The 16,606-nt window shown below is 45.8% G+C and overlaps 1 protein-coding gene across 5 annotated transcripts in view; it reads right to left on the bottom strand.

The window, feature by feature from the left end:
• Positions 1-16,606, bottom strand: part of DYSF (dysferlin) — a 221,820-nt gene that overhangs the window by 43,937 nt on the left and 161,277 nt on the right. For 3 of the 5 annotated variants that reach the window (XM_078772026.1, XM_078772022.1, XM_078772023.1), the window contains 3 exons: positions 13,968-13,991; positions 10,879-10,952; positions 857-916 (listed from right to left, as the gene is read on the bottom strand). In XM_078772026.1, the coding sequence (XP_078628152.1) occupies positions 857-916; positions 10,879-10,952; positions 13,968-13,991 (158 nt within the window). The remainder of the gene's footprint in view (positions 1-856; positions 917-10,878; positions 10,953-13,967; positions 13,992-16,606) is intronic. The other 2 variants (XM_078772024.1, XM_078772025.1) reach the window with 1 other exon arrangement.

Here is a 16,606-nt window from a genome sequence, read left to right as displayed (position 1 = left end):
TCTGATTGACAAAATCGCTACCAGGGCAGACAACAAAAACACTTTCATACCTGGCTTCCTGACTTCTTCCGGCAGAAAAAACCATGTTGCTATCAACGGAATACATGCCTCTCCTCACCCAATAGTAGAGGCCTCAGTGCCCCAAGAAGTCTTGGACTCAATATCGTCCATCATGAACATGACCCATCGCATTGTCATCTGGAAAACCCCACATTCCTGTTTGTAACCAACTCCATATTAGAATAGAGTACTCCATCTGACCAACAAGAGTGGGCACTAATCTGGACATGCTCTAGTGTGAGCAAGCAGAGATTCACAATCGTCGTCTCCCAACCTCCTGCTAGTTCAATGGCCTCCATTAATGCCACCTTGTGGTGTTGGAAGAAAAAAGTCACCCCCACCCCAACCCACATGCATTGGCTGGTCATACCCGGCATTCGACTGAAAGCTGAAGGCATTTTCAATTTATAGGCAGGGTTTCTGTGACAACTAGTCTACTCTTTGGGGAAAGACCAGTGGGATGTTTAACCACTTTGGATAATAAACTGGGATTTTTAACATGGACCAACTAACGCTGGCAGATGGAACACTTGGCCGAATGCACATTCAAGAGATGGCACACCGATGCAATGCCCTGCCTACGAAACACCATTGTGACATTTTAGAATCGGACCGAGAAACGAGCTTGGTCGAGACAGCTCTCAAAGCCTGAAAGTGTGCTTCTTCCTCACCATCATGTTGGGCATCATTGTCTCTCAACAAGGAACTCAATTTGGTGCTGAAAGCAAATCAATGAAGAAAGATATCAAGACCATTGCCCCATATACAAGGCCATAGCCAGATTGGCTCCCCTTACCGAAGGCGATGCAGCATTTAAGTTTGTGCCAGTGGAGAAGATGCCTGGCTCATCCACACTCTTATTTTGTGCACCAGAATGCACGAGTACATGTGGGAACACAAGAGATGAACACAAACAGCTGAGGCAACAGTTATGATAAAAAATAAACCTGAAATCCAACTAGAATCTGGATATCCTTCATATACTCTATCTATATGATGTAGGTGTGCCAAATACATTAGAGATAGGGTGGACTTTGATGCGTAGCTGCCACATTAATAAGAATGTGAAAAGGAATGGGGGAAGTACAGTGAAATATGAAGGTAATCTAAAATTAATTTCAAGCATGCAAGAATAAAAATGTCAGATTTCACTTCTCATGCCCCTGAGGAGTGCTATACACTTTTGGCACCTACCCATCCATGTGGTGAAGGTTATAGCTTTCTCCAAAGATATGCAAAACTCAGTGATGCCGACAACACCGATGTGGAATGGGAGATGCAACCACAAAGGATGTCCATCGGTTTTGGAAATAACCAAAAGTAACTTGCCGCAGGATTCGGTGAATATGGTTGAGGTGGGATCAGTTCACCGCTCTCTGCTCTGATCTTGAAAATATTTTGGCACCCGAGCTCAAATCCATGTTTGACTCTCCAAACAACTACCTAGTGATCGACGTCCACATGATTCTTCCCACTCAGACCCAAGAAAATCGATAACTAGTTGCTCATACAAGCTTTGGGAAACATTTCCCAGGGTACGAGTACACGCCGCACGTACAATGCCAACACCGACAGCACATGGCGTACGCTTATGTTGTGTGTCAAATGACGTGGGAAACAGTCAGTGTGTGCAAATTCCCTTAATTTCACATTCACACATTCTGGGATCAGGGATTAGGATGCCTTCATATTTGAAAGTACCTTGTACCAATTCAAAACACAGAACGAGTTTGCTTTTGTTTTCAACAATATCTCGGCAGACAAATTTGATTGGAATTTCATTAAGAAATATATGCCTCCCCCACCCCTATCCCTCTGTGGGATGAATAAGAGAATTTATTGTGATTATTATTATTATTCCAGTCTTAACAGTAATCGCATTTAAGCTACTTCAAGCTATAACCAGTAATAAGATATTTATAATTTAATAAATAATGTCAGTTTGGTAACGGCTCAAGCTGAAACCAGTATTCCAACCATGTTTACACAACCTCTTCAGGAGGATGTCTGCATACAAATTTTTTTTTTCAATGTAAAAGAGGATCGACCACCTTAGAGCGAGCAGACAGTCCAGGCTCCGGCACTCTCACTGGCTGAGTGAGTCGCGTGACCTAAGACGTTCAATCATCCAAAAAGCAGTTATTGCAAATTTTTACATCAATGTGATAAACCATCCAAAGTCTTTATAGTGAATAATCTTCAGTATGTGACAATGATGCGGAACAGATAATTGCCAGGAAATTGTGCCCAGGGTTTGGAAATGTAAAAGGACCAAATGCAGACTCGGTCTTAGATGCACCACATCTGCACTCAATCATCCCGGCTTTGTGTTCCCTACCCTCCGAAGTGGTGGATTGTTTACTCATTCCCATGATCCTATCGGTTCTTCATATTTATTTTTTCTTTTTTTGCAATGGGCTATTGCTCATCTTTGCAATCTTGATTTTTCTGAGTTTAAGCCAAAATTTGTCGATATCAACTGGAACATGCCACCATATTGGTATGCCGTGTGCGATACCAGATGGGGAAGGTGAGGTTGGTAATTTCATCTTGGTTTTCTGGTGTGCCGAAGACATCAGGCCTGTAGAGTGTAGGCCTCTGCTGATTATATTATATACTGCCTAGGTTTGTTGCATCAGATTTCCATTGGCTTTGTTTGGGTAGAGTGTTACTCATGGATAGGTACGCCAAAAAATCTAATCAATGTCGGATAAAAAATCATTAGCAAGTGTTACATATTTAGGTGAATGTATGTAAATTACCATGCAGGTCTTTGCTTCCGTGTGTAGTATATTAAGTTGTTGTGTAGTTGTTGTGGTTGGAGGGTCAGGAGCCCTTCTGAAAGAGTGGCAGGAAACGGAAGTGGCCGGAAGCGGAAGTGACGGGAAACGGAGGAAAAAGACACGAGGGAAAGGAAGGTTTCTTTTTCCTCGCCCCGCGACGACGAGAAGGTGGAATCGACCTTACGCTGCGCGGAAAACGCGCCGTTGCGAAACGTCTGGCGAGAGGAGTTACCTGGGCGGTAAATACCTTTGGACACGTCCAGTCACTGTGAGTTCGTGCACGAAACCAAGCGTCCGGGACAGTTTGCCCCGTCTACAAAGACGCGTACGGGTCCGCACGTTGGGCCTCGCTCGCGTCGGAAGCCGCGCTGGGTTTTGCCCCGTCTACAAAGACGCGTACGGGTCCGCACGTTGGGCCTCGCTCGCGTCGGAAGCCGCGCTGGGTTTTTGCCCATCTACAAGGACGCGTAAGAGTCGCACTTGGGGCCTCGCGCACGTTGGACGCCGCGCTGGGTTTGCCCCGTGGCTTGGCAAGGAGGTGCGCTGCAGCCGCGGCCCCAGTCCGAGACGGCACGTTTAGAGCACGTCCGCCCGGGGCTCGTTCAACCGCCCGTGTGCGGAGAGGAGAGACATTGACCACGGAGGGAGTCAGGAGTGGGGCTCACGTGAGGAATGTATAAGATTAAGATGGCCATCTTAGAGTTTGTGTAGATGAGTTCACATGGTTGTAATATTGATTGTGCATTGTTGATGGTTGTTGATTGCTCAGTGAATATATTATTGATTATTCCGGATCCTTGGTGTGGGGTTTCTTCTTGACCGGAATTCATATTGATTGCGTTACGAAAGCGTATAAACCATATATCTTTCTGGCGGGGTCCCTCCCACGGTCCGGGGGTCACCAAGACCAGGTAGTTACCGGGAGGACCACGTAACAGAATTGGGGGCTCGTCCAAATTACGATTTGCGGTTTCGCAATTGGGTCTACGTCCGGGATCTAAAAGTGTATAAAATAATAAAATAATAATATTTTTGGTAATTAAAATTTATTAATTAATTATTAATTGGTAATATTTTTTTTTTTGAGAAATTGGGGAAAGTCTTGGGGTGAAGGCTAACAGGTGTTAACGATAGGCACCATGGCGTTTGTGGCACAGAACTTTGGGGTAACCCCGAGTGAGGCACAGTTCCGAGCGTTGCTAAAGTCGGATCTCTTGAAATTGGCCAAACATTTTAACTTGGAGGTCCGAACTAATTTGAGGAAGGCAGAGTTGCAGGCCACGGTGATACAATCTATGGTGGGATTAGGAACATGGGACGAGTTAGCCTGGGAGTGGCTACCCGAAGAACCAGAAGACGTGGAGCTCCGGAAACTGGAGTTGCAATTACGGAGCCAGGAACGGATCAAAGAAGAAGAAAGGAAAGCAGAAGAGAGAAGAGAAGAGAAGCAAGCAGAGGAAAGGAGAGTGGAACGAGAACTCCAGGAAAGGTTAAAAGAAGAAGAAAGGAAAGCAGAAGAGAGGAGAGAAGAGAAACAAGCAGAGGAAAGGAGAGTGGAACGAGAACTCCAGGAAAGGTTAGCAGAAGAAGAAAGGAAAGCAGAAAAGGAAAGAGCAGAAGAAGAAAGGAAAGCAGAAAAGGAAAGAGCAGAAGAAGAAAGGAAAGCAGAAAAGGAAAGAGCAGAAGAAGAAAGGAAAGCAGAAAAGGAAAGAGCAGAAGAAGAAAGGAAAGCAGAAAAGGAAAGAGCAGAAGAAGAAAGGAAAGCAGAGGAGAGGAGAGAAGAGAAACAAGCAGAGGAAAGGAGAGTGGAAAGAGAACTCCAGGAAAGAAGAGAAAAGGAACAAGCAGAGGAAAGGAGAGCTGCAAGGGACCTCGAAGCAGAGGAGAGAAAAGCGGAAAGGGAATTAAAGGAACGTGACATGCAGCTTCAGCAAGAAATCAAATTCAAGGAGCTGGAGTTAATGAGAGAACGGGGAGAGGCACCACCCTTGCTGACGGGGTCGACACCTAACCAGAAAACCTGGGATGTGGGCAGACATGTGAGGCTGGTTCCACCGTTCAGTGAAAAAGAAGTCGCGAAATTTTTTCCACACTTTGAGAAAGTGGCTCGACAATTAAACTGGCCGGAGGAGGCATGGACCATACTCGTGCAAAGTGTGCTGGTGGGGAAAGCTCAGGAAATTTATTCGGCGCTACCAATGGACCAATGTGCAGATTATGAGGTACTGAAGAAGCACATCCTCAAAGCCTATGAGTTGGTTCCGGAAGCTTACAGGCAAAAATTCAGGAATGCCAGGAAGAGGGAGAGTGAGACCCATGTGGAGTTTGCCAGAGTGAAAGAAAACATGTTTGATCGGTGGTGTGAGTCAAAAGGAGTCGGGAAAGACTTCGAAACATTGCGGGACTTGATCCTGGTGGAGGAATTCCAGCAGTGTGTCCACGAGGACATCAAAGTGTACCTGCAGGAAAAGAAAGTACCGAAGTTGTGGGACGCAGCCACCATGGCAGATGATTATGCCTTAACCCACCGAATAGGGGTCCACGAACCTAACTCCTCGCCTAGATCTCCGCAGGGGAGGTGGGGAACAGCAGGTGCGGAGAACGACCATACATGGCGGCGGCCTCGAGATGATTATGGGGACAACTATGATACCCCACCGGTTCGAAATCAGAGGGATGCGGGCCCAAGACAAACTTATAGTTCGGGGGGCCCGAGGCAGACCCCGAGTTTTTCCTCCGGGCCTACTTGCGCGTTTTGCAAAAAACCTGGACACTTGATGTCCAGTTGTTACCTCATGAAAAGGGACAACCCAGAGCGGAGTCCGACTATTACAACTCCGAATGCGATGGCTAGCGTAAGAAATCGCCATCAAGAGGGTTACCAACCATTTATTTCCGAGGGGTTTGTGTCACTGGATGGAGCCTCGACTCACCGGAGACCGGTTAGGATATTGAGAGACACAGGGGCCCATCAATCTTTAATGCTTGAAGACATTTTGCCATGGTCCGAGGAGACGGCAACGAGGGATAGTGTTCGTTTACAGGGGATCGGGGGCGGTGTTAGTGCTCCCCTTCAGGTCATCCAGTTGGAGTCCGATTTGGTGTCAGGACCGGTCACCGTCGGTTTACAAGCCACGTTTCCTGTAGAGGGTGTATCTGTGGTTCTCGGGAATGATTTGGCCGGGGGTCAAGTTTATGGTAACCTGAGGGTTGATAAAGAGCCCAGCAGGGAAAATAACACCACACCAGCTCGGGATGGTGACAAAAGTGCCAAGTTATTTGTAGGGGGACTGAACTTCAAAACAGAGGAAGAAGTTCTGACCTCTGTCTTCAACAGATATGGGCCGCTGGTGGAAGTGCGGTTGGTAAGAGACTGGGAAACGCAACAGTCAAGAGGGTTCGGCTTTGTCACGTTTGCCAGCACAAAAGACGCCAGAGAGGCAGAGAAGAATTGGAATGGCAAGGATTTGGAGGGTCGGACCATAACAGTAGGGAAGGCATTTCGTAGGCGTCGAGAGGTCTACAGGAGAGGACAACTGGGCGGTAGTTTTGGTGGTGGCCGCAGTCAATATTATTATGGAGGCTCCCTGAGTTACGGCCGCTCCCGAAGGAAGAATTGGCAAAGTAGTGGCCGAGAAGAAGACCGGTATTCAGGGGACTACAGGGACCAGTGGTCCCACCCTAATTATTAGGGACGTTCTGAGAAGTTGAAGCACTGAAGGCGGCGGAGCCGCCGAGCCAAGATTTCTACACGAATTAACCGTGAACGCCGTTCCTAAAGGCGTCCATGTAGGGAACTTTCCTGCACGGACTAACCGTGAACTCCACGTTCCTCAAGGCGCCCATGTAGAGAACTTTCCTGCACGGACTAACCGTGAACTCCACGTTCCTCAAGGCGCCCATGTAGAGAACTTTCCTGCACGGACTAACCGTGAACTCCGCGTTCCTAAAGGCATCCATGTAGTGAATACTCGGCTTGGCCTCCCGGAAAAGTGCTATCGAGTGGCTTAACTGGCTTTATTTTTAAGTGATAACTGTGCCCGGGGGGAACTGATAATGTGGGGGGGTTGAGTTATCTGGTTTGTTTCTCCAAATTGGCCGGCAAAGAAAGTTTTCGCTGGGTTCAAACTTTCTTTCTTGAAGGGGGGGAGTGTTACATATTTAGGTGAATGTATGTAAATTACCATGCAGGTCTTTGCTTCCGTGTGTAGTATATTAAGTTGTTGTGTAGTTGTTGTGGTTGGAGGGTCAGGAGCCCTTCTGAAAGAGTGGCAGGAAACGGAAGTGGCCGGAAGCGGAAGTGACGGGAAACGGAGGAAAAAGACACGAGGGAAAGGAAGGTTTCTTTTTCCTCGCCCCGCGACGACGAGAAGGTGGAATCGACCTTACGCTGCGCGGAAAACGCGCCGTTGCGAAACGTCTGGCGAGAGGAGTTACCTGGGCGGTAAATACCTTTGGACACGTCCAGTCACTGTGAGTTCGTGCACGAAACCAAGCGTCCGGGACAGTTTGCCCCGTCTACAAAGACGCGTACGGGTCCGCACGTTGGGCCTCGCTCGCGTCGGAAGCCGCGCTGGGTTTTGCCCCGTCTACAAAGACGCGTACGGGTCCGCACGTTGGGCCTCGCTCGCGTCGGAAGCCGCGCTGGGTTTTTGCCCATCTACAAGGACGCGTAAGAGTCGCACTTGGGGCCTCGCGCACGTTGGACGCCGCGCTGGGTTTGCCCCGTGGCTTGGCAAGGAGGTGCGCTGCAGCCGCGGCCCCAGTCCGAGACGGCACGTTTAGAGCACGTCCGCCCGGGGCTCGTTCAACCGCCCGTGTGCGGAGAGGAGAGACATTGACCACGGAGGGAGTCAGGAGTGGGGCTCACGTGAGGAATGTATAAGATTAAGATGGCCATCTTAGAGTTTGTGTAGATGAGTTCACATGGTTGTAATATTGATTGTGCATTGTTGATGGTTGTTGATTGCTCAGTGAATATATTATTGATTATTCCGGATCCTTGGTGTGGGGTTTCTTCTTGACCGGAATTCATATTGATTGCGTTACGAAAGCGTATAAACCATATATCTTTCTGGCGGGGTCCCTCCCACGGTCCGGGGGTCACCAAGACCAGGTAGTTACCGGGAGGACCACGTAACACAAGGTTTAATCAAGCCCGTTAGCATGCACGGTACACAGCTCCCTAAAAAAGTGTTGCCAAATTTTTGAACAGCCCCATATTGAGGTTAAACAATCCTTGACAGTGTGACGAATCAGCTCATTCTGATATAACCATAGTGGAGGCTGTCATGGGTTTGAGTTGTCGAGTTAATCTTTTAACAGCACATTAGAAGTGTTTCCCAATCGCACTGTTCATCTTTTAAGATTGCTTTAAATGCGTGTTTCCCAATCGACCTGTTACCGGATTTTGTCGCAGGTTGTGACCACAGTGTGGTCCTTCTTGTTCGGATAAGCATGTTTAAATCCACCCGGTACTAAACTAAAGATGGCTATACCTGTACATTTAGTTTATTTGCAATGTACATTTGAAAATATTGCAATGAAAGGTCAAAGCAACATGAGACATCAGACCATCTCACAAAATGATTTCATTTGCATGGAGTCAGCAATAAATAGTAAATAAGAGCAATAAAAGCAAAGCCAAGACCACACCAACATATGACGGCACACACGGCACACACGACACACACGACACACGGAAGAGATAGAGCAGAATGTAACTGGAAAAGGAGAAACACTAATAACAGAGAAGTGAGATATCAGATGGAGTGGGAGAAGACCATGCACATGAACAAGCTGCACACAAGATGAATTAAACACAGTAAGAAGAGGAAGGGGAAAACGAGAATGAAACAGAAAAAGAATGAACCCAACCTGACGAACCAAACGAGGTGAGGGAGAAGGTGTCGGGTGGGAGGGGGGTGGGGTGAAGTCACAATAACCTGGAATAAGGGAGTGTGAGGGAATGGGGTAATTTAGGGTAGAAGAGATCATAAGTATGTATGGGGGGGGGGGGGGGTGGGTGGGGTGACATGAACAGCCATCTTGAAGCCCTGGAGGAAAACATAGGACTGAACAGACCGGGTGTGTTGGTTCCACATGTGAGAGGAGAGGAATACACGAGTCGAGGTGAGCCTGGATTTTGGTAGTTTAACAAGATGGTTACTGGCAAACCATGTGTGCCCTGCAGAAACATGAGAGGGACAGAGGGTCCAAGACCAAAAAGGAAGTGGTGGAATACAGAAAGGCCACCTACCTATCTGCAATGTGTGAGTAACAGGCCTAAACACTCAGCGTTGTCATGGGAGATTACAATGATGTTGAGGGCATTGCTTTCCACAGCATCGAGGAGGACAGGTGTGAGACAGGGGCCCAATCCCAAAGGGGAGAGCAGTACTCCAAGCTGGAGATCAAGGCCTTGTTTGCACATATTGAGCAGGCCGTGTTCCTTCCAACACATGATCTCTTCACATTATATATAACCTGGAGCATTGTCTTCACATGATAACCACAAGTGAACCTGCAAAAACCTGTGAAGGACCAAGGGAAAATCGACGGCACACATGGAAACCTAAAATAAAGATCCAGGATTAAAGCAATATAAAATGTTATTGTAAACGTACCAATTATGTTAGGTGGTCGCCTTCGAAGTAATCTCCTTGGAAGTCTACACGCTTGCCAATGTCGCTGACACATTTCAAAGCACCCTTGGAAGTCGTCGTGTGAAAGGCCACTGCCAGATCCTGTTTCTCCTCGTTACTCAGACATCATAGCTTCGGCATGACGTGGGAAACTAACAAAATTGCAAGACTCATCTTCTGGTGAAATTTCTCCTGTGCCATTTCATTCTTCGCCTGTTGCCGTCCGTACTTTTTACACATGCCAGAGGGACCAATTATTGCTCGCCTCCTTGGTTTTCGCGGGACTACGACGGCCAGTCCTTTGGCGTCAGTTGGTATGGCCTGGTACGTCACACACGCATCTGCTGCAACTTTCCATGATTTGCTATGATTATCCCATGGCCATAGAGTTGAGAAATTGGAAGAAAGCGGTTAGTGTGGCCTCGGGTTTAGTCCACGAGGAAGAGTATGTAGTAGATGAAAATGTTCAATGTTAAAACACCAGATGTACATACCCCAAAAGACAATTACATTACTTCTATGAAAACGAGATCCAACAACTCATTTGAAACTGATGAGGATTATTTTGGGACTGCCGCATGCACTTCTGCCATTGCTCAGGCCTACATAACCATTATTATATTTGTAATTGAGTACGCGCCTTTCTCCTTTGGGCTGATCATCTTTCTCTCCTTTGTGAGGTCCTTTGGAAAATCACTCATTGGCATACTCAAACTTAGGGATCATCATTCATCATTGCAGTCATTGGATGGTCGTCTTCTTCAAAGCAGTTTCAACGACATATGGACTCAAGTACTATGGCCATCTCTCGCATTTCACCAGGTGTTGAGGTGTAATGCCTGCTATGTTCTTTCACGGAAGACAGGAAATGGAAAACAGAGGGCACCAACCTATCATTTGCATAGTCTTGCTCAATCTGTTGCATAGTCTTCTACATTTATTCAACCAAAGCCAGATGCATTCGTTCAGTAACACTCTCATGAAACTTCCAAAATCCAGGCCTATTTCACACCTCCACACCTTTGTTTCTCTTTTCTCCTCCCTCAGTAATGGTCTCCCCGAGTTACTCCCATCAGACCTTTCCCTCATGCTCTTGAAGATGGTAATAAACTTCCATCCTTCCATTCTTACCTGTTACCATATGATATCCTTCTTTTTGCTGCTTGTTTCTATGAGCGATAGTATGGTACCGCCCCCTACCCTCACGCAACCTGCACTCTTGCTCATCCATAATCCCATACCTTTCATAAAAATAAAAATAAAAAATAGAAAAGTTCATATGCAAAACTGCAAATCGTTGATTTAGGTGCAAAATGACCTATGATCAACAAGACAACGTAAGATTCCAGAAACATTCATCGAGGAAACATCAGCTGGTAACTCCATCCTACCTGGGAAGTGAGCAAAGGTCTGCCATGATCAATGTCTACCATCACATCACCTCCAGCCGAAGAGGAGGAATGGGCTGCAAAAGACCAGAAATGAGTATAGTTATGTACTCAATAAACTATGGGGGAAATAACAGTTTACTCTTCCTGAAGCTCAAACGTTCAACACAACTTTAATGATGAATTACCTTTTTAGTCTCGGCCCAAAGGGGCTACACCGCTGTGTGTGTCCATGTATTTTCGCTTTAAAGAATTAGCTGTAACCGCTCATCCGATCGAAGCAAACTTCAAACATAGGATGGACTCCCCATGGATAATATTTTACTGGCAACTCTAACGTCATAGGTCACACGGTATGGCAGCCATATTTCATTAAAGGAAAAAATTGGCAGTCAACCGCTCAACAAAAAAATTGAAACTTGGCATATGTAATGAACTCCACATGAGCTACAAGGGTGATAACGATTATGTCATTGGTGAAGCCATAACATCGGTGAAGCCATAACTGCTTGAATAAAAATACTTATCTGAAAAATATGAAACTTCATATATCTAATCTATGACCCGATGTGAGGGAAGAATTAAATTTGTGACATTGGTCACGTGGTCTGGCCACCATATTGAATTGAAAAGAAAAACGTTTAAAAAAAATAAATAAATAAAAAACTTTCTCCAGAACTGCTTAAACAGATGGATGCAAAACTTCATACATATGATAGACTAGCCATGGTGAAGATAGTTTAAATATTTTCCATATTCACCTTAATTGACAATTTAGTCTTGATGTGCACAAAAGTGGTTGTTAAATATCTTAATTAATCAACAATCAATAAAGCTACAGATAATGGAAATGTATGTGATATAATAGAGTGCATGGATTTATGCAGGTATGTAGGCCATAACAGTGAACCATAATAGTAGCGTGTTTAGTTAACAATGCGAGGCAAGACTATGCGCTTAAACATGTCAGATAGGTAGGCTTTTATCAGAAACGATGATTTAAAGTTTCGCATCCATCAGTTCAGTGGTTTCAGAGAAGTTTTAAAAAGGTTTTTGCTTCAATAAGATTAGCTGCCACATGAGATCAATGATGACGTTTTTAGTGACAACCCTTGTACCAACATACTTAATGTTTCAGATACATCGTTTCAGCGGTTTGAGAGACGATGCTTTTTAAAAGGTTATAGCCTAAATTCAACATGGCTGCCAGACCATCTGTCATGGGACATTGAATTTAAAAAAAAGATATTCCCCATGGCAATTTGAGCATACATATGAAGTTTAGCATCAATATCTTAAACAGTTCTGGAGAGGATGGTTTTTATGTATTTATTTCCAATTCAATATGGCCACCACATTACATGACTGGTGACGTCAGAAATTAAATTATTCACCTACATCAGGTCAGAAATCGGATGCATAACGTTTCAGATTTTTCGGATAAGGATTTTGATTAAGGTAGTTATGGCTGGTATACCTCTACACCAATGACATCATCGTTATCAGTCTATATACCTTATGACATATGCAAAGTTCATGGCATATGCAAAGTTGTTTGAATTTTTTTAGTTGAGTGATTTCTGAGATGTCAAATATTTTTCCTTTAATCCAATATGATTGCCAAACCATGGAACCTACGAGTGGTGTGTCAAAATGGTGCGTCAGTGGTTTGCCACAGGGTTATTGCATGCATCTAGTGCAATGGTCTTGATCCATTGCCACTGGCTAGCATATTGCAAAGGGCCTAGTGCATAAGTCTCTCCTGCCAGTACATAGCCTCTATCACCAAGACTCCTGTAGTGCCTCCTCGTGGCGACACAGAAACTAGGCACCTTGCGGACCTCGGCGAATCTACAGGGGATCTTGGAGGAACCTCGGCCCCCAGGGATGTGATGTGCAGGCCCACCAGCGGGTGGATATGCCCTGGCGTCCCATCATTCAGGTCCCAGCTATGGGTTAAATAGCACTACTCACTGCCTTGTGAGGCAGGCTCTGGTGAGTCCAAGGCTAAGGGAGATAAACCCAGACAGAAAAGTTATGGTAGAGTAGTGCCCCATTAGGTGGATGATGATCCCTTCAAGCAAGCACCTTCCAACAGCTCCTACAACTAGACAGGCTCCAGACTTAAGGAGTTACGTCTTTCCTCTGGATTCAGCCTGCGAGGTCGAGAGGGAGGCTCAGATACAGGGCAAGACTGAGCCCTTGAAACACGCCCAGGCTATATAGCCAAATACACGCATACACACATACACTGAATATCCACCATCTTACAAAGATGAATGGATGACATTGATTGATTGACCATGTGACTTATGACATTATAGTTATCTATATATATAAAAATAAGTTTTTGTTTGTTTGTTTGTTTGTCTGCACGCGCTAATCTCCTGAACGGTGAAAGATAGGAGGAAACCTCTGAAACAAAAAATGTCGGGACGGGCCCGAGGAGGTTATAGGCTAGGTGGCGAAGTCGGTCGAGGCCACCTCGGCCGGGCTGGGCCCATTTCGCAATTAAAAGCTGAGCTGAATTATAGTAGTCAATATTCTACGGCCGCGAGTAAAAGCTGAATTATAGTGGTAAATGAACGAAATGCGGCCACGGCTGGAAAGTAAAACTCTGCTGCTTCGCAAGGCTGCGTTTTATTCCTTTTCTCGTACAGAAGATTAAATTCATTCAAAAAGAACCCGGGCAACGCTGAGTGCATTCAGCTAGTTATCAATAAAATATTCTCCATGGGAAGTTCCTCCAATGTTTAAAGTTTCACATCGATCGGACAAGCGGTTGCAGAGGATTTTTTTTTTTTTTAAAGGAAAACATATAGATGTGGGCACACAAAGACAGACAGCCATGGGCATTACAATAGCATCGCAACCCCTTTGGGGCAAGACTAAATATCCACTCAATTGGAGGTAACAGACCCATTAATCTACCTATTGATCAACATGGCACGTGTGTTCAGGGAGACTTTCAATGTCATTCATACAGTACAGAAACCACAGCCATAAAAATCTCAAGTTCATCAGTAAAGGGATAGACATCAGCTGTTCGACAAAAACAAGCATTAGATGTGAAAATGACGTGGGGTTCATACCACTGGAAGGACGCTTGGAAAGAGCTTTGGGGAGGGGAGGTTGGAAAAAAAATACAAGTAAAAGCTTTAGGTTATTGCTTTAAAATGCCATAGCTGGTCTGTGGAACATGTGCACGCAACACGTCTGTTATTTTAAAAGGAACTTCAGTCACTTCAAATGCCTTTTTAATAATCCCTGTACCGTAGTTTCACCATAAACACAGATTCACGCAGCCATTCATCGTTCATTCATACATCATGACCAGACCAACGCAACGCAACCAAGTCGAGACGAGGATAGATGCAATGCTTAGCATGTTCACATGACTGAGCACTATGACATTTGATGTATAGTCCATCTAAGATATTCCCATGAGAAAATGTAGGTGCCTGAGCTGTATGCTGGCAAGGTGACGCAAATGATGGTAAAATGTATACGCTTCAGCAGAATATAACAGTGAAGTTCAAACTATCGGTAAATGGGCCTTACACTTGGTATTCAGAGAGATGACTAAACTAAACATAAAATGAGATAGATAAACATATTCAGAAAGATGGCAAAAGATAAAACACATTTTCTTAAATCACAAAAGGCTTTGAATGTTATTTGAATACGGTTCGTAATCTCCACAATCAACGGATGTCTGCTGAGAGTTTGCTGCCCAAATATATACCCAACAAGCAGAGTACCCGTTTCCCACGGGTTTATAGATGTCTCACCTCAAAAATTAGCAATTTTTGGTGTGTATTGGTAGAAACAGAAATGCAGCGTAAATATTTAGCATGTAGATATCGCAGTGGGTGGAGTCAGTAACCTTGACAACCTCATTCCATTGCACCAGCTGATATTTCCATGCTTGTTGTACCTCCGAAGTACTGCTTGGGAGCGAGGTTGAAATTATGTATGTTCAGCTGGGAAATGGATTTAGGCACTTTTTGAGGCCACTGCCTGATCCAAGATCACCGAAGTTCTTTCCATGCCAACCAGCCACCTCCAGGCACCTATACTTCTCCACATGACTTCTCCAACCACAATCTGCCCCCTCACTATGTACACCCCATAGCTTTGCTTTCTGCAATTTCCATTCGATATTTCTCACAACATTTCATTCTGGTTTCCCATTAGATGATCCATAGGTCAGCAAATCGTTTCACTTTCCAACAGCAGTTTGTTTCACTTTTCAACATCAGTTTCGCTATGGGATATCAGTTTTGATTCATCATGCAACTTGTGATGCACAAAAAAGGTCAAAAACTATTTTTAGGGGGATTTATTTTATTTTAGAAGGGGTCTTAAAGAGGAGGGAGGGGAGGGAAAAGGGGTGTGGTTTTTTAAGGGGTGGGGGTGTAAAGGCTGGGGGGAGGGTAAAAAGGATGGGGGGGGGGGGAGAGTGTAAAGGATGAAAAGGATGGGGTGTGAAAAAGATGAAAAGGATGGGGGTGTGAAAAGGATGAAAAGGATGGGGTGTGAAAAGGATGAAAAGGTTGCGGGTGTGAAAAGGAAAAGGATGAAAAAGGGGTGAAAAGGAAAAGGATGAAAAGGGGTGAAAAAGATTGAGGGGATAAAAAGGATTGAGGGGGTAAAAAGCATTGAGAGGGGGTCAAAAGGATGGTGGGGGGGGGGGGTCAAAAGGATGGTGGGGGGGGGTCAAAAGGATGATGTGGGGGGAGGGGTCAAAAGGATTATGTTGGGGGGGGGAGGGATGAAAAGGATGGTGAGGAGGGGGTCAAAAGGATGATGGGGGGGGGGGTCAAAAGGATGATGGGGAGGGGGTCAAAAGGATGGTGGGGAGGGGGTCAAAAGGATGGTGGGGAGGGGGTCAAAAGGATGGTGGGGAGGGGGTCAAAAGGATCGTGGGGAGAGGGTCAAAAGGATGATATGGGGTCAAAAGCATGGGGGTGGGGGTCTTAAAAGGGTGGAGGTCTAATTGCGGGTCCAAAGGGTCTAATTGCGGGTCCAAAGGGTCTAATTGCGGGTCCAAAGGGTCTAATTGCGGGTCCAAAGGGTCTAATTGCGGGTCCAAAGGGTCTAATTGCGGGTCCAAAGGGTCTAATTGCGGGTCCAAAGGGTCTAATTGCGGGTCCAAAGGGTCTAATTGCGGGTCCAAAGGGTCTAATTGCGGGTCCAAAGGGTCTAATTGCGGGTCCAAAGGGTCTAATTGCGGGTCCAAAGGGTCTAATTGCGGGTCCAAAGGGTCTAATTGCGGGTCCAAAGGGTCTAATTGCGGGTCCAAAGGGTCTAATTGTGGGTCCAAAGGGTCTAATTGCGGGTCCAAAGGGTCTAATTGCGGGTCCAAAGGGTCTAATTGCGGGTCCAAAGGGTCTAATTGCGGGTCCAAAGGGTCTAATTGCGGATCCAAAGGGTCTAATTGCGGGTCCAAAGGGTCGAATTGCGGGTCCAAAGGGTCTAATTGCGGGTCCAAAGGGTCTAATTGCGGGTCCAAAGGGTCTAATTGCGGGTCCAAAGGGTCTAATTGCGGGTCCAAAGGGTCTAATTGCGGATCCAAAGGGTCTAATTGCGGATCCAAAGGGTCGAATTGCGGGTCCAAAGGGTCTAATTGCGGGACCAAAGGGTCTAATTGCGTGGTCCAAAGGGTCTAATTGCGGGTTCAAAGGGTCTAATTGCGGGCCCAAAGAATGTAATTGTGGTTCCAAAGGGT

The sequence above is a fragment of the Myxine glutinosa genome, chromosome 2, assembly GCF_964187855.1.
Source record: "Myxine glutinosa chromosome 2, kmMyxGlut1.1, whole genome shotgun sequence".
Classification (NCBI taxonomy): Eukaryota; Metazoa; Chordata; class Myxini; order Myxiniformes; family Myxinidae; genus Myxine; species Myxine glutinosa.
This window is presented reverse-complemented; position numbering and strand designations above follow the sequence as displayed.